The sequence below is a fragment of the Filicampus tigris genome, chromosome 5 (assembly GCF_054856515.1).
Source record: "Filicampus tigris isolate MCC_2025a chromosome 5, RoL_Ftig_1.0, whole genome shotgun sequence".
Classification (NCBI taxonomy): domain Eukaryota; kingdom Metazoa; phylum Chordata; class Actinopteri; order Syngnathiformes; family Syngnathidae; genus Filicampus; species Filicampus tigris.
In genome coordinates, this window is record NC_141221.1 from 6,589,734 (window position 1) to 6,609,016 (window position 19,283).

Consider the following 19,283-nt stretch of genomic DNA (forward strand, 5'->3'; position numbering starts at 1 on the left):
GAGCGGTCTTTCCTCTTCCTCTTTCTCTTCCGGTGGGGGTCTATTTCATCTCGCTGTTCATTGGCGTGAAAGGGGAGATGTTACTGTAATGTCTGCTTTTAGCGTGAGAGTTGAAACTGAAACCACCCAGAGAGGAGGAAGAGGAGCTCAATTCTCCGATTGCGAAGCTTCACCCCTCATTGATTTCTCCCCCTACCCTCCACCCCCTTCTGTAGCATGTGATGCCACCCCCTCCCTTTTGCTTTATAGTTTATCCTTGGGAGAGTGCTCCTAACATCAACGTCAATATTTACAGCAATAGCCCGCGGGCAGCAGCATCGACCTCGTGTACCTTTCCCCAGCCCCTCCCCTATCTCCTTCGCCGTCATCCTCCCTCCCCTTCATTTCTCCGCCTCTTGACCGCGGGTATTTGACGTCGACCTCAGAAATGCTGCACGACGCGTGTCAAGTAATATTAAAACGTGCGAGATGCTCACCTCCCACCCGGCACCTTCTTACGTGCCCAACCTTCTGCCGCAAAAACTGTCTGCTGTGGTTAATGTGAGATGTGACACTTCTTTGTCTTGCCCATATCTACATGGGCGTATTTGTGGCCCCTTATAGGAAAAAGCAACCATCATGACAATCCATCTATTTTCCACAGCGCTTGTCTTCATCAGGGATGCAAGATTGGGTGGGGTACACCCTGGACTGGTAGCAAGCCAATCGCAGACAAACAAGCACTCACATTCACAAAGACGCTTGGACAATTTACGCATGTCAATGAAACTAACATGGCTGTTTTTGAAATGTGAGGAGGAGTATCCCGGAGTAAAGTCACCCAAGAGATAATCCAGTGGAGAAGCAAACCCAGAGTTTTTTTTAAGGCAGATGTGCTAACCACTAGTTCACCATGCTGCCTGGTAGTCATAATAATAGGATTAAATGGAATGAATGGCTACTTTGGCTTTGTCGCACACTCCCAAAACACACGTTAACTTTATTGAAGACATACACTGCCCTCCATAATTATTGGCACCCCTGGTTAAGATGCAGTCGTAAGCCTCTATTAAAAAAAATAAAATAAAAATAAAATAAAAAAACTATATATATATAATATATGATATTATATTATTATTATATTACATAGGACCAAGAAAAGGAATATCCAACCTTTAATTCAAGTGCATTAAAGAAAAAAAAAATCCCACTTTGAGACATCATTCTTTTACATCAAATCATGTGTGCCACAATTATTTGTACCCCTTTTTGCCAACAAAACAGCACCTGATCTTCTGATCTTTGACAGTTCCTCTTTGCACAATCTCTCTAAATCATCCAGCGACTTAGGTCCTCTCTCCTCTTTAGCTCGCTCCACAGGTTTTTAATGGGGTGATGTCTGCGGACTGAGATGACCATGGGATGAGTTTGAGTCTACGTTTTTGTGTGTGAGAGTATGCTTCTGGATAAAAATTACATTTATTTTAAGGCTTTTAACACATTTTAACCAGGGGTGCCAATAATTATGGAGGGCACTGTACAGTAGGCGTGAACGGTTGCAAATTAGGTAGGCTAGGATAGGCTGAAGCTCATCTCCCCCAAATGACAACAAGCGCTATAGTTTTCACACACCAAAGAGGTTTTCGGCGAGAAAAAACTGTGTTTGCATGTAAACGGGCCCTTTCCTATACTTTCTACAACCATATTTGTAGCACATCTGTCTCACAGGCTCTGACCATCCTGCTTGTGTGGGCTTCCTCCAGGTACTGCGCCTTCCTCCCACATTCCCAAAACAAGCGTGTTAGGATTATTGAAGACTCTAAATTGTCCAGAGTTGTTAGAGAGAAGTGTGAATGTGAATAATTGTTTTTCTACAGTATGCACCCTGAGATTGACTGCCGACCAGACCCGTGTGTACCAAAGTCAGCTACACCCATGACCCTAATGAGTACAAAATGGATGGATGGACTTTCATAAGATGATAGTCCAAACCGCATGGAATTGTTTTTCTTTTTTAATAATGCTGTGTTTTTTTTGCACGTTCACAACACTTTTGCCCTCGCTGTGATCAACAAACAATGACAAACCGGAACATTCTGCAATCCAAAGTCTGCCAGCATTGTTCAAAACAAAACGAAAATGGCTTCTGAAAGGCTTAACTGACTTCCTGGTGCGTGCATGCATATGTTCTTTCATGTGTGTCAAGGTAATAATATGAACCTATTAGCTATATAATAGGATGTTGAGGGGGTTTTAGGCAGGCAGGATGATGGCGGGGGTGGGGGACGGCTGTCGTGGTTGCACAAGCATACTCATTGGAGATGGAGGAGAACGGCCAGTATGACCTCTGTGCATCCGGGAAGGAAGGGGTTAAATGGAGCTGGCGGTCCGGTCGGCGGGGGGCTGCTGTGCGTTACGCACAAAAAAAAAAGAAAAAAAAAAAAAGCAGCGGCTGGCTGGAGCTGAAAGGGGAAGTGCTGAGCTCAGAGGAACGCTGGCTTGCTGCCACCTAAACACCCCCCCCCCCCCTCCGCCGGCTCCCTTCCGCCAACCACCCCCCCTGCTCTACCCCTCCTACCCGCTACAGCTGAGCGCTCCCCATGCTTCCCCTCCGCCAGGCGTGGTGATGTGTGTCTGTGTGCCTGCTCAGGAATGCAAAAACCCCCACCCCCCCACCCCCCGCCCCGCAACCCACTCCCCGCCCCGCAACCCACTCCCTCGACTGGGGCCTGTGAGTGTGTGTTTATGTGTGCACGTGTGTGACTGTGTGTATGTGTCTGGAATGATGCCTCCCCTTGTCTAGTAAGTGACGTCAGTACACACACAACGGGTCAGCACAAGGCTAGGGAACATTCCCCGTGTGTGTGCGTGCGTGCGTACGATGGGAGGGGTCAACCGGAGACGAGCCAATTATTGAGGAGAGAGGAGGAGCTGTTTGGGAACAGGAGGAGGGTGATTGCAGGGAGCTGCTGAAGCCACTGCGTGCATAAAGTCGACATGAGTGTAGTGTGTCAGATCTGGGTTGGGTGATATTTTATACAGTGGAACCTCCAAGGATAAGCTATACAGTAAGCGCTCCGGCATTTTTACAGTTCACTGTTCATAAATTCACCTATTAGTTTTTTTTTCCCCCCTGTAGAACATACCAAGCTATTTTCTGAAGGAAAAAAAAACTGTTTGTGTTTTTGTGCTCATTCTGAAGCATATTAATGCCACAAGATGGCACCAAATTCCTGTCTAAATAGGAAAGTGACCTTTGGTGTCAAGGAAGTATTGTTGATGTGACGTCTCAAGTGAGTGACATACTTTGTACATTGGGCCAGAGCTATGTTTAGGCTGGATTCTTAACGAAAGAACTCACGAAAGGGCCTTTAGCATTTACTTTTACGGGTAATGCTGTAAATTGAGTTTCAAATGATACTAAACAATTTTCGCTATTTATGGCAGGACTCAGTCCTTACTATTTCTGAATTAATGTACATTGGACCATCTTTAGATGAGCTATACAGGACATATTAAACATCATTAACTAATATAGTATCCCAGTTATATTACTATTAATGTAGTTGTCTTAAGTGTATAGAATCAACCAGTGTGAAAACGAAATGTAGCATTTGTTGCTAACACTACGTCTTAATATTCCGTTTCCATCCCATTCAGTGCTCGTTATCACAAATTTCTTCTTTGTCATCACTTTAAACGCAGCTGATTCTGCTTCGTCACCTGTGTACTGAGCATCTGGGAAACTGGATGCTATGTTACCGCTACATGGTGATTTGGTCCCATTTTCTCTGATTGTCAGCACAATTTCTCTCCTAGTACTCAGATGGTGTTATCACCCAACAAAACAAAGGAAAATGTCGAAGAAAAAGCAAAGATGCCACTTGGTCTTTTGCCGCCATTTTCTACCGAGCAACCAGGACACTGAGTGCTGTGCAACACTACATTACGATATGGCCCATTTTCCGTTCGTTAGTTGTGATCATACTTTTGCCATTACTTATATCATTATGGGGCCCATCACCCCTTAAGTCCATCATAGAACCATGGGGAAAAGTCAAAAAATCAGGCAAAGGTGTTCACAGCGTGTGTGTGTGTCAGGTTGCTTGTCAACAAACATGGAGAGTAAACATTTGCCTGGTTACTTCCTGGATTTAAATAAGATACACAGGGCTTGCATACGTGCACACTCACACATCCTGTCACATGCAAATAATTATTTTCAGTTGGCCTCGCTTGTTGTAACACACGGCTTTGTAGTGCATCTCTTTGCGACAACTTTTTCCACACCAAGACGAATGCTGCAAATGGCTTTGATCAAAAGGATTTATTATGGGTGAAAGTGCAATTGAGGCGAGAGCAACGCATGTGTAATCAATTGTGACAAAATGTCATTTTGTACTAATCACACACACACACACACAAACGCACGCGCTCACACTCCCGGCAACACTTCCCCCAGCACCTACGCACATTCCAAACCAATGAGCTGCATTTATTGTTTGACTCTTTTGTTTATTCCTGAAGCTTGGCTGACTCCAGGCGGCATCACCTCACTTCACTGGGCTAGCACTATCACGTCTCCACTACTCGGTGGCTCGCCTTGCGTTTGGTTCCTTCAGCAGGGACTTACCTGACTTAACTCAACTCTTAATACCACCACTATCATGCCGCAATTATACAAGCCATCAAAAGCAGCATACAACTGTGCCACGTTCATCATCTGGAGCACTTCAGAATCAATATTATAAATCATAGTAGGACAACCACATAAAACATTTAAATAAAACACATCATACTCATCAGAGATACTGACAATTAAATTAGTAGATTGTTACAACAATTTTTTGCTAGTTGAACTTGGTTGTAACATGTTTGGCTGTGACGAACCAATCAGAGGAGGGAACAATGCTGATGATGTTGGGTGCCAGCCCTGTGAGGCTGAATTTCAAATCGGACTGGTTAAAGAAACTGTGTCATTGCTAATAAATTACATCAGGCAGCATGACTGATTCTGAAGGCTCTGGGCAGATTAGATTGACATGGCAGGAACATACAGTAGAGGAGAGGTGTCAAACTCATTTTTGTCACACACCACATCGTAGTTATGGTTTCCCTGTGCGAACCATGATCACCTCATATTATCACATGATTGGTTGATAGTTCAGTCAAACATTGTTCATTTTTTCCCAATTTATTTTAGGAATGGGAGTGGTATCAAAAAATGCTTGCAATATGTCAACATTATAAAAAGTGTAGGAAATGTTGCACATTTGTATTTAGCAAGAAACATAAAGTCAATGCACATGATTTGCCTTCGTGGGCCACGTAAAATGATGTTGCGGGTCGGTTTCCTGGCCCCCGGCCCTTGAGTTTGACACCAGTGCTGCAGAGGATGAAATCCAATTGGACAAAAAAAAAAAAAAAAATGATCACCACATGTAGTGGAACTAGTGCAGCCAAGAGAAATGCTATGAAAGGAAGAGAATTGAATATTTCATTGAAGATTGGAAATTGGAATTTAGGTCTTAAATGTAGGTCAGTGATTTTGATAGTGTTTAGGCTAGCATAAGAGGCCGTGCTAGTCCTGACCACGCTCCACTGCCCGTCTGCCGTTGCTATATGGCTTTTTCGTTCGGCTTGAAGGAGCACACGATGGCTTTTCAATGGGGCCCATCACCCCTTCACTCCATATAGTGTAGCTTACGCGGCCCTGCTGGGACACACCTCTGGCTAATTATGCACATTCATTCCCTGGCCCTGCTGTAATTTCATTCACGCTAATGAAACTCACACACGGATGACTATAATGTAAAGTTAATGTATAGCCAGGAGACGGAATTAGCAGGTCACTAGCTTCTCAAGTGACGTGGGTACATAGTCAGACGATGGGATGCGTGCAACCTGAGCGCAATAATTCTAGAATGAAGCGTTCAGTATAGATACGGTTGCTACAAAGTTGTTGACAAAGGGCCTCCCGAACAAAATGTCCACAGTATCGGCCTAAAAAGCAGCTGTCACTCCACATTGCAGCTTTGTTTTGTTGACTTTCTTCAAATACATTATAAATAGCCCCCCAAACGCGTGCCTTGTATGTCTTTATATAATTTGTTTCAAGTACAATCAGACACATTCGGACAGATGAGCAACATAGCGGACGCTAGTGAGGATCAAAGACGGAGCCCATTTATTCTAGGTGAGCTTTTTAAATAGCTTAAAATTGGTAAACGGCTTGTTCCCACCTTCATAAATGTGCTCTTGTGATGTTTTTTGTACAAAAATTAAAACAAGAGAATTGCCATTTTTTCTCAGTAAAATGTCCAGTCCAGCCTAGCTATCTTTTGGCATAGCAAAGTTAATGGAAACCACCAGAGGTGGATGGTTTGCATTTGTGTATACTAGTGAATCTGACATAAATGTATGTTTCCGTAAGTCTACAAAATCTAACTCAAAATCGTGGATGTTTGCACACAGCAACAATGAAAAAGAAAAGTTCCTTTATGCTAGGTGAGGTTTGTACGTGTGTGTTTTGTGTTAGGTGAATGGGGACTTTTCAATTTTCAAACTGCTAGCAAGATTTGAATGTAGCATCACGTATAGGATATTTTTGTCGTGGTGGGACAAGCTTGAAAATAATCATTAAAATGAAATTAGACGCATTAAATGGGGCCATAGAGGAGACAGAGATTATTATTGATAATATTCTTCTGTCCACACATACAGACAGCTTCAACATATGTAACAGAAAGTTGTTGTTTTTAAACCACAAAACTCCCCCTTTAAGACTGGAAAATATGTTCGTACTGTGTTATGACGGCTCTGCACAATTTAGACTAGCCGTCCTTTTAGCTAAGCAAGACTAACCTTAACTGTCGGCCGCAGCTGCATTGAATCACTTGATGCCTTACCGTTTTAAAGCTAACAAGGACATAAAAATGTAAATTTCCATAAATGTACACACCGAATATAGCATACAGCTTTACGATGGCAATGCCTTGTTTATTTTGCACAGAGCACAATAACGGTGCAACGATGTCACCCCAGAGAGATGAGCACTCACACTAGTGCTGCAAAATGGACTGTTAGATGCTTGGCTGAGTATTTAGAATAAATATATCTCTATATTTTGTATTTAGTAGTTTTTATATGCATAATAATTTATTCAATTCAATGAAATCTAACCATGTTCTATGTTTTATATCTTGTTGATGTCCAATAAAAAAGCAAGCATCTCCAATTCTGTACTCAAAAAAAACAACAAAATATTTTCCTCTTCAAATAAAGCGGGGACATGGTTTTCATTGGACACCGATGATGATATAAACTGTATTGAGATAAGATAACCTTTATGTTATATATACAATAATTACATTTAAATATGTGTATTATATATTATTGCAAATATACTCACGATACATTACTGTATTGCATTTTAATCAAAATAGTTATATTGGTAGGAATCCAGTGGAGTTCCTCTAAAGAAAAAAACTCTCCAAACAAAATGTGATGTAAAATAGTATAAACATATTGTCTTATCAACAGATTTTATATGTATTATTTTCTCCTGATTAAAATGTGCCTTTTGACGCTCTCATTTTATTAGTTCTTTGCAAGCAGTTTTATCTAATTATCCTTGTACATCAACGTTGTGGAAAAACTCTTGTCTCTCTTGCCACTTAATTTGCCTCCTACAGAGAAGCCATCTCGATGCCATTCATACGGCCACCCCATTACTGTATAATCCTCATCCCTTCTTTTGTTTCGATTTCTTCCTCGTACAGATGCTCGGCTGTCTCCGCGTCGACGCCCATCCTTCAGAGCGGCCAACCTTTTGGGATCCGCCACTGACAGTCCGCCCGTCCCGCGGAATTACAATCCATTTTGAAAGTGATAGTTGGAAAATTGCAAGTCACTCTGGATGTAGCGCTTGGCAACTAAGTGGCAGTTGGCGGCGGCTTGTCACTTGCAAACGCCAGCCAGTGACAGCTCCGATCCACCCCCCCCCCCCCCACCCCTTTCCCCCCGGGCTCCCCTATGCGCACCCCCTTCCGTCCTGATGATTAGCATGCACGTTGTGCTTGACGAAATCACAAAAAGCGAAATCAACTTTTACAGTGGTACCTTGAATTGGGGCGTGGCCTAGTGCATGACATCAGGGGGTAGTTCTATGTGAGCGCCTGGGCGTGAGTTTTCTCATTTTGTATTCATGCGTTTGACGGTTTGCCTTGCTCAGTAATCAGATGGACAAGTATTGGCGACTGTGGCACTCCTTGCCCACATGCAAGGGCATTACGGTACATTTAGCCGTTAAGTTGGGGCACTCTTAACGAGGGTGAGGGTAGCACTGTGTAAGCAAGTTGGGATCATGAGAGAGGTGAGAGGAAAACACATCTGGGGAGAAGGCTCCTCACCCTCCCCGGAGGGTTGAAGGCATAAATATGGCCGCCCTTGGAGCTCAGCTGTGTTATTTTTGCCCCTCCCACACCTAGTACACAGACACACATTTGAGGCAAGGTCTTCTGCAGGATAGCATTGATCTCTGTTTACAGTCTCCATGTGGGTGCTTCCTTATAGGACCACACATGCCCGGAGATCCAAAAAGGCCTCTTAATCGAGCCGCGGTGAGGAGATTAGGGGGGAAGCTCTTTTGGCCGTGGGTGGGACGAGGGTCCAAAGGTGGGGGTTTCCCGGCGACCTCTCTTCGACCCGCTGCAAATCTGTGCTTTTCGGATCGGATTCCAGCCCGGTAGCTTTTTTATCCACGAGGTTTTTCGCAGGCCATCTTTGGTCAACACGGGAGTCAGATGGCGTGTTTTCCAATCGGCTGCAGGCGCTCACGGGCCTCGGATCATAAAAAGCTTGTGTTGCTCCCCTCTCCGCTTTCCCCTTCTCTTGTCCGACGAGGTAATTTGATTAATGTGCGAGGCCAAAGTGGATGAGCACAGGCACATTTAACATCTATTTGCTCTTTTTGTTGACTCGCTTTCACAGCGGAATCAATCTTGGAGTCAGACTTTTTTCCGCACAGCCCTATTAGATTTTGTTAATGATCACTCCCAATTCAGCCAATAGTCATAATGACCACTCCCCGTCTTCTACTTTGACTTGGAATCTTAACTCAATTACAGAAATGTTTGTGGCTTAATCTAATTTGAGTTTCCACCCCCCTGTTTGGGGGACACTGAGCGCTTTTGTACGAATCTCAGAGGTTGCCAGCCGCCATCTTTGCCGCGCCGCCTTCACGCGGGGAGCTACATGCTATTTCATAGGCCGCGTATAAAAGCAGCATTCTTCTGACTCGCTATGTTGAAGACTTCCAGTCTGCAGCTTTTACCTGCAAGAAATTGTGTGTCGCGTAGGGATGAAAGGACTGTGACGAAAATCATAATCACTCATTTTGTGCCACTCAACCTGTCCAGGGTCACAGCTAAGTTGGAGCCTATCCCAGCTGACTTTAGGCAGGAGGCAGGGTAGAGCCTGAACTGGTCATCAGCCAAATGCAGGGTGCGCAGACTTAAAACCATTCAAACGCACGTTCACACGTATGGACAATTTTGAGTCTTAACCTAGAGTAATGGGTTTTTTTTTTTTCGAATGTGGGAGGAAGCCCAGGAAAGCAAACACACATTTTAAATGCATTATAAAAGTATTTGAACATGTGTAGTGTCAGTGTTATATACATAAATGGAAGGTCTGCTTCCCAGTGCCTGGGCGTTAGCCGTGACTGACAGCAGCTCCTGCGTGAGTGTGCTCAAATTTGTTTTTGCGTTTTACTGTTCTCACGGCATTCAAAAAAAACGTCTCAAATGTGCGTTGACTGTTGCATTCATTTCCCACATGCGAGGGCATTTCCATATGTAGGTATATTGTAAAAAAAAAAAAAATCATTTAAAACATGACTGTTAACCGCAGATTTGCACACTTTTGCAGAGCTGGGATTTTCCATGACAAAAAGATCAGTAAACTAGCAGGGCTCTGAACGACGAGCTGCGATATAGCGTATTAGCAAAGGAACACTTGTGCCACAGCGTGGCTGTATGTGGCTGAAACTCTCATAACTGATGTTGTCTTCTTCTTGTTGAATGGACAATGGTGGTCCTGTCTGGTCCACAGAGAGCAGTCCAGTTGACCAGCGCTTAAATTAAAAAGAAAACTGCAAAGACTGACCAGAGCAAATGGCTAATCGGGGGTGTGTATGTAAGTATACTTGGATGTTGGTGGGTTGCTTCACACACACGCACACACCACATACACCCATACACGCACTGTGTGCGTGTGTGCGTGTATATACATACATACACACACACACATGCGCGCATTCTGGCTCGCTCTTTCACACACTCTTCCACAACGCCGCGGGCCAAGTGTGATTTCACCGCTGCGGCCAGGAGGGGTTTCTAGGGCAACCTCACTGAGGCCTTGTTCTAAAAATGGCCGCCATGGTTACTTTGAAAGCCAAGGCCGGCCTCTTGAACCGGCACAGAATGGAGCCCTGAGCACCACTTGGGGAAGGGGGGGGGGGGGGGGGGGGGCTGATGCTAGGTGGACCAGGGTTGGAACCAAGCGCTTTAATAGCGAGCACATGAGACGTGGAAGGTTTCAAACCCGCCCAACCAGCAGTCATGGGAAATGTGTATGTGTGTGTGGGGGTGTGTGTGTGTAGCTAAACAGTAATATCCCTGTACTCAGCACTTGGCTAAATTAAAAGGGCATATTTGGCGTGGGGGGCACTTTTTGGTGCCCAGGCGATTGGACGGGGGAAAGGCGAAACTCATTACCTACCCATCTGTCAGTGAGAGGGAGAGCTGTGAGAAAAGCGCAAGGGTTGGTTGATTGGTCGGTTGGTTGGGAGGGCGAAACAAAACAGACTTTTGAATGAGTTTTATCACCACTTCATCCTCCATGTGTGATGAATTTGAAGAATTGCGGTAATTTAGCCTCGCGGGAGGAAAGACAAAAACGCTTTGGAATCAAACAGAACGTGCGGCTGTTTCAGGCTTTGCATTAGTATGCTGTTTTATTCTGTTGTTGTTGCTCTCACATTTTTTGGGGGGATGTTCTCTTTTCATTGCACCCTCCGGACTCCTCTTGAAACACGTTACACACACACACACACACACACACACACGCTTACAACACTTTGTATTACAGAAACAACATGTGCTACTCTGAAGACAAAACCGGTTCAGCGTCACTTGCCGCACCAGCTTTTAATCAGGAGGAATAGCATCCCTGCCGTTGCCTCGGCAACCTTGTATCTACTACTCAATGACACTTTTCCACTGAGAAAACCCTCCTACTGGATTCACACGTTCTGTCATGTGACGTTTTGAGTACAGTAAATGACTTTGCCTACGACGATGTAGGCTCAGGTGCTGCTGTACTTAATGTTTTTCATTTGATTGTCTTCTATTCATGGCCAAGAAGTGTTTTTCACTGCAGTTGTAGCTTTCGATAGATTGCGGCACGTTCAGACGTACAGTATTTTACACATTTCAGGCTTCGTTGCTGTTGTCGGGAGTGTATGTTATGATTAAAGCCAGGATTCCCGTACTAATATTTCAAGGACTGAAATGCTCATTGGTCAAGCAGATTTGTCATTGCAAGATTTATTATCATACACAGGTAGAGATGACAATCAGAAGCACATATGCTAACATTATCTGTGGTTGTGTCTTGGCATGGGATGCTGCAATATTACACTTCACAGTCTCCACTTTGCTGTAGTGGCGCTTAGCCTCCTTTTCGAATAAAATGTGCCTCTTACACGTAGCTGACAACTTAATACAGGAGAGCTTGTTGTCTTCCGACTGAGGCGTTTCTTGCCACGTGGGTTTTGCAGTTTTCTTTAGGGCTCCACTGATACGGATTTTCTTAGGCCAACTTTTGGCATGGTAAAATTTAGATAACTGGTTATTCAGCCGATTAATTTAAAAAAAATACATAATAAATAAAGTAACTTCTTTTTTTGGGTCCTTAGCACTTAGCTGCTATTCAAACCCAGAACTTCAGAATTGTGAGTCAGGCATCCTAACCACTGTTCACCGTGCTGCCCCTATAGAGCAAGTAAGGAAGCAAATTAATAAACGATACTAGGTAAAGTGCAGCACTCGGAACAAGGTGGAATTTTCTTAACAGGGATCAGCACCAATGTTTTTCAGCTTTACAGATAACCATCCTCCTGCATATTTCTGGATTTTGCCATGAAAGTCATGCTTTATTCAACATTTTGAAACCACAACTTTAAAGGAGGGAAATCAGCCCAAACATTTTTTTTTTTCAAGAATATGTTCCCAGCAGGCCCACTAGTTGAAACACGGCCTTCTGATCAATTTTGCGTTAGCGGAATATGAGTTAAGCAGTAAAATCCACCTGTTTTTAGCCATCTCAGGGGGGCGGCCGTTTAGTCATTTCTGTCGACTGAAAATGACATCACAACTACTCGGCACTCAGGTAAGGACCAATCACAGATCGCCTGTTTTCTAAAGCTGAGCCGTGATTGGTCGTAACCTGATCCTGAGTTGTTGTGAAGTCATTTTCAGTGGACAGAAATGACAAAATGGCCGCCCCCAGTGATGGCTAAAAACGGGTGGATTAACGCTTACTTCACAAACACAATATTTCTCAGAATGCTTTGTTTCAACTAGTGGGCTATGTTTGGCTTGACTTCGGCTTTAACTTAACTGAACATCAAAGCAACTGGTGGTGTAGTTTTGGCATAATTATGGGAACAAAAGTAAAAGTGAAACATCTTTTCTCCAAAGCCTTCTGTTATCTGAGTGTAGTTACACACCAACAGAATCCTGTTTAGGACTCCGTCGCCGCACCAGCTGCACGGTTGTAAGCCTTTTTGTCCCACTTAGGTGAGTCGGCGTGACTCCCTCGCAGCGGCGCTGGCTCACTTTGATCAGCGCAGATGCAGGCGGCTGCCATATTCCGCGCTCACTGCGTCTTGTGTGAATATTGTTCGCAAAGGTGTCCTCCCTTTTGCCAGCTGGCTTTCACCATGGTAGGACAAAAGACAAGCGCATTTCCTTGGCAACGTTTGCATATTCGCCGCCAGCACTTCCTGCTCATGCAGATAGCGTTGTAGCATCGGTTCATGTTCTCAGCAGAGGTGGCAAAAGTGCTCACACTGTGTACAACGTAAGTAAGAAGTGCAGATACTTAGGTTAAAAAAAGACTGGTAAAAGTCAAATTGCTGTTTCAACTCCTTACTTAAATAATAGTGCAAAAAAATCAAACTATAAAATGTACTTTTACCCTTTAACTATCCACTTCACCATGAAATGCACTCAACCAATTAGTTGAGCACATGGAGAAACAAAATAATCAGTTTTAAGTGACAAAGATGCCTTATGATGCCTGCGCAAACATGTTTTTAAGGAAATGATGTAAAAAAAATTCCAACACCTTTAGTTATTGTAGAACTCAAATCAAGGTGTTCCGTTGATAGAAAAAGTAACTGGTAATATTTGATCTTTTTTTAAATATACATTATTTACAGTACGTTGAAAATAAGTTGCAATGAAATAATTAAAAATAAATACATAAATAAAATTACAGTATTCAATTTCTTTTTGTATTGAATGTTTGGAACTTTACAAAATAAAACTGTAAACATTTGTAAACAATGTTTTGACACAAGTGTCGTTTAAGAACTGGCTAGCGTTTCTACAACTTTTATGCTAACAAAACAATACAACGTATCTCAATATGTGTTCTTGTCTGTTCTTGCATCCGCGCGATCTAGTGAAACATGATCAGTCGCGGCCCAATTACTGTTCCATTTAAGAGTATGTATAAACCAAGAACGGAATACCCGCATGTTCTTGTCAGCTAGCTTAAACCAAGGATGCATCGCTTGTATACTTATGAAGGCTTGGCCTTGAAATATCCCAAATTGCATTTCATGCCGCTATCACGGAAGTACGTCAGAGTGGTGGCGGTGGTGTTGTGTTTATCAAGCACACAGCCGTTCTAATTTAGTAAGAGACTCGCGCTCTCAGAAAGAATGCGCTCGCGTGCGTTCTTAGGAAAACTGTTCTTGGTGAGTTCACGAAACCGTACTCCGCATTCTTCATATTGAGAAATGGCCAATGTGTATGCAGAACTTTGCCAATTTTGGGATCAGAGTAACAAAAAATGCTAAATTAACTAATGATAACAACGGGGAAAAAAATACAACTTCTTTGTATTTTCTCAACATTAGTTGGAGAACTTTCAAAAAGCCAGAAGTTGCTGGCTTTTAGGCTGACACAAACAAGACACAACGGACTCGCCACAAATCCAATTCTTTGAGCTAACTACATTAAACAATTCTCTTCATGTCCTGTTTGCTCTCCGAATCAGTTGTGGCATCGTTACTAATATTCCAAAGCTACAATTCTCTCACCGTTAAGTCCTCAAGATCTCAATAATATTCGATGTTATTTCTCCCTGTTTAAGGCCTTTTAACGTTGTCATCATCCACGGAGTTTGAAAAAAAAAAGGAACAAGATAATTATTATTTATTATTACAAGTAGGCAGTAGAAATGACAGATATCTTGTTTTTCAAATGGACTGGAACACGGTGGTTCTCAGGCGTGCTTACAAAGTGTTAACGGTTTAGAAGACTTGTTTTATTTAGCGCTCAACCTGCTAGCGTATGCGCCGAGACCCTTGATAACTGACCTCTTGTTTAGCCAACGCATGCGTTCCATTTCCATCTGTATGCAATGAAATATTCAACTCCTCCCTCGCCTCTCACATCAATGGAGAGCCGCTTTGATATCTGCTCTAATACATGCTTGATATAACAGCCTTGCGTGCGCTCGGCCCTTTGATAAACATGTTTAGGTGATGTATGTCTTCGCCTGTGTAGTTCGCGCATCTCTCCTGAGCGCATAAATGCATTCATAATCCTCCTTAACCACTCCCAATATTAATAAATGCATGATCTCACGCTGCGGCTGGGCGTGTGCGTCTGTTTCATATGTTCATCCTGTGCGTGTGCGTGAGACTCCGCCCTGCTCATTCATATTCGCCCCGGCATAATAAAAAGCGGACGTGCCTCCAGATAGCACAGTCAGGGCTGAGATCAAACATTGTATTCAAAGTCGTGGGAGGAGGAGGAAGGAAGGGGGGGGTGTATAATTCATACTGGAACGTCCCCACACGCTGCTCACATCCTCATTGTTGTTCACATGCATTGCAGATGTGAACTCACAGAGATGTCTCACTTAAGCGGGGTAAGCAGAATTTTTTTTTTTTTTTTTTTTTTTTAATGCAAAGGACCACACGACAAAGGGGGGAAAAAGTGTGTGCTTATTCATATCGTGTGAGAAGACCAACACAACGATATCTCCACTGACACTGATCGCTACGGCTCATCCAGCCTGCCGGAAAATACAAAGAAGAGTAATAGAGTAATAGGTGGGCATTCCGTGCCAGACTGACAGACCGGTCCATCTGTCCGTCACTGACGGATGACCATTCTCCCGACGAATGACGGGACGCTTTTTAAAAACGACGGACTAACCACAGACGGAAGTGGATTTTTGTCCGTCCATGTAATCGCCACCTAGACCGTCTGACGGACCTAGCGGATGGACTTAACTGACGGACTGATCAACTGACGATTACAATTCAGTTCATCGCGAAAAATGACGGACTGATGAATGGCGGTCGGGTACCCGGGACGATGATGAAGCACCTGCAGTTTCAGGTCACAATCATAAGGATTTGCTATCATAAATATTGGCTACTGAACAGGTTTAACATTCATGATTGTCAGCCCAGAATTTTTTTTTTATTTTTTTTTTAAAACAGGATGCATCTGATTATCAGGCTTTTGATGACTTTGACACAATATAATTTGGCTCAAGTTTTTGTGTTTTGTTTTTTGAATAATGTGACGTCTGAAACACAGCACAATATAAGGCCACTGGACCAGTTTTCCCGTACAATGTTGAAGCAGGATTACATTCAAACACCTGGATCACCTCAGATAAATTCGAAATACCACTTTCTGAGTCTGTGAGTGGCTTTGTAGACTTTCCCCATTGAGCGCTGCTATGGTTGCTCATCTAATGACGTCACACTTCCGCTTTCGTGCTCGTCAGCCTCTCACTTTGGAAAAACTGATTTTTTTTTTGTTAAAGGTATGAAATAGAAACGATTTTTTTTCATGCTTTATTTTTTGGTGAATGTTTTATTACTTTACTTGGATTGCATTTGGAATTTTCTGAAATGAGCTTAAAGACCAAATGCGAAGTCTTTTTGGACTGCCTTGTGTGAATGTGCCCTAAACTCTCCAAAGAATCAAATTAATCTCTGTTGACCAATCAAAAGACATTGCTTTGTAACCGCACCCGTAAGGTACCGTACTTGGATGGTACCTCAATGATGGGCACTCAAAAGTGCTGTGGTACAGGTACAGATCAGTTGATACCTCCCACAACGTTGTATTAAAATTCTGTTGAAACTGGATTCATCGTCATACCATCAATGAGAGAAAACCCGAGGACAGTCTGTCCAGGTCCTCAGCAGTATTTATTTGGAGGCCTCAATCCTCATTCCTCACCACTGTTAATTTCATTCGGTGAAAGGGCACAGTCGTCGATGTTGACGCCACAACTCCCAGTTTTCTTGCTCCATTCCCTTTGTTTAGCGAAAACAAGTTAACCCCTCCCCTTCCCTTGATCTTATTTTGACGAAATCTAATTACTTAAAAGAGACAAATTGGTTAATTTCGAAACGAGAAAACAAATAGTGGGACACCAGTTATTTTCAACCTTCTTGGAATGAGTTGGTCAATGCTGTGAAGTAATAAGTCAAAGAACTTGTACTCGTTCTATTTCTTTCATCAATCATTTACCAAAGGTGGCAAAAATACTTGTATGCTGTACTTAAGTAGAAGTTCAGACAGTTACGTTAAAAAAAATGTCTCTGGTTAAAGTAGAAGCACTGATTCAACTCCTTTACTGAAGGAAAAGTAAAAAAATATACAGACTGACTGAGAATGTCTTCAAGTACAATTCAATTCAATTTGGTTATTTTTAAAACGGGGACAGTGCACATCAATCAACATTTCTGTAAATGCGCCAGTTTTAGCTAAAAAGCTAATTTCCAGCTATAGTCCCTGTGCAAGGTGTCAAAAGCAGCTGCTGAAAAATAAAATGACATCATCAGTTAAAAACACATAATAGCATGCAGAAAGACACTTTACATTACAACACAGCACTACCAAAGGTGAAAAGTATTTTTTGTGAACGTTACCTCAATAACTACAGAGTTATAAGTACATCTTTGTAAAAGATGAAATGTATGGTATTTCAAAGTTAAATACAACTAAACTTTATTTAGCAAATGTGCTGAACTGGATTTAAAGAAAAATGTTGAATCCACTGTTAAATATGCAGTTTGAACATTTAATTCAGTGTTTCCACTGAGAATAACTGAACTAAGCCCTTTTTTTTTGTCTTTCTCTTCTCCAGGTTTCCACTTGAGCGGCACAGTAACGGACCCCGCCACGCCCTCGACCCCCGAACTCGTATGCAGCGTCAGTGTCAGCTTTGACCGCTGCAAGATCACAGCAGTCACATGCACTTGTGGCAACAAGGACATCTTCTATTGCGCCCATGTGGTGGCGCTCTCGCTTTATCGGGTACGCAAGCCCGAGCAGGTCAAACTGCACCTGCCCATCTCGGAGACGTTGTTCCAGATGAGCCGCGACCAGCTGCAGAAATTCGTCCAGTATCTCATCTCTGTCCACCACACAGAGGTGTTGCCCACCGCACAGAAATTGGCTGACGAGATCCTGTCGCAGAATTCAGAGATCAACCAGGTCCACGGTGAGTGTGTGCTGGATAGCGTTTGGGCCATAATATTGACGTGTCGGATTATCCAAATGATAAATCATCATTACACTGCAGACGCTTATCAATATGGTTGATAAATGCTCAAAGGGAATTTCACTCTGTGTGAGTACACTATGGATTAATACCTCTTCAATGTAATGGGTTAAGCGTGAAGTGTCAGAAATCCAAACTGAGAGAAAACAACAAATTCATATGACCCCAAATGTTATTATTATTATTATTATTGTCGCAATATAGTGATATTAAGGCTAGCGTGGGCAAACTATGTCATTGATTATGTATCAGGAGTGACACTGCGATATATGATAGCTGAATGACTAGATATGGAATAATGACAAAACATTTGACCTTCTCAAGTTACATTTTATCAGATACACGATGATTGATGGATTTGTATGTAAATGACCATTTTAATATATCCACCTTTTTTTTTTTTTAGCTGCGTAAATATCGAACTGAATCATTTTTGGGATAGTCATATAATCGCTGTATTGTGATATTTAGCTGGACAACATATTGCATTTGTGTTGTATTGGGAGAAATGCTCTGATGTATTTGTCTGGCTGGATGATATATTCTGAATGCAGTTGATCATTTTCTTTAATGTCCTTAATTTATAGAGACTGCAACATGCATTGTCAACGACTTTCTTTCAAACAGTCATTTGGTGTCGTGATCCTTGTGTGTCGAGAGCTACTCTGTGATTCCTCCCCTCATTTGAAATAGGCCATGCTCGCATTTACCCATGCGGTCACTTGTACGTGGTTTATCGTTTCGCCTTTACCTGCGCGTGTGTGTATCGACTCAGGGATGAAGGCAAATTGAGGTAGGATCAATGCCGCCCTCATTAATGGGACCCAGACAGTAAAGGGGAGATTGGATACCTCTAATCAACGCTTTATAGAGCCCTTATTTACCTCTTGAAGTGGAGCGATAGGGAGATGAGGATGATTGCAGGGAGCTTTAAAAATGAGGAGCATGTCTGTTGTTCTGTTCAGTTGTTTGCTTCCATTCTACATTGCATATCATCTCCCCTCTCGATTTTTGTGCAATGCTATGAATTTAGACCATAGCGTTTATTGTGCTATATTTTTTAGTGACTTGTCCTTACCAGTAAAAGTCTGAATACATTAACGGGGTCATTCACAGTATTAAAACTGCGAGCAGTGTTTGAATGTCGCATAACTTCACTAGTCGTCCACCCACTGTCACCAAAGCCACACCCATCACTAATTTGCAAGAGATATGCACCGTACTTTAGCCGACGTTAGCCACGACTGCTATGCAGTACTTTGGTAGTGTGACTTACGGTATTTGTAATGGAGTGTGACTATAAAAGTAAATGTTAGTTGAAAGCTTTGCTTTTGGGAATGTACAATCAATTTAAAATTACAAAAGAAGAGATAAGCTTACCAGTCTATCAGAAATGTTGCTAATTCCAT

The 19,283-nt window shown here is 42.7% G+C and overlaps 1 protein-coding gene across 3 annotated transcripts in view; it reads left to right on the plus strand.

Moving 5' to 3' along the window:
* The window catches only part of LOC147147073 (zinc finger SWIM domain-containing protein 6), a 76,454-nt gene that overhangs the window by 32,234 nt on the left and 24,937 nt on the right, over positions 1-19,283 (plus strand). For 2 of the 3 annotated variants that reach the window (XM_086030023.1, XM_086030024.1), the window contains exon 2: positions 17,458-17,814. In XM_086030023.1, the coding sequence (XP_085886149.1) occupies positions 17,458-17,814 (357 nt within the window). Of the gene's footprint in view, positions 1-2,965; positions 3,048-17,457; positions 17,815-19,283 lie in introns of those variants that run through there. The other variant, XM_086030025.1, reaches the window with a different exon arrangement.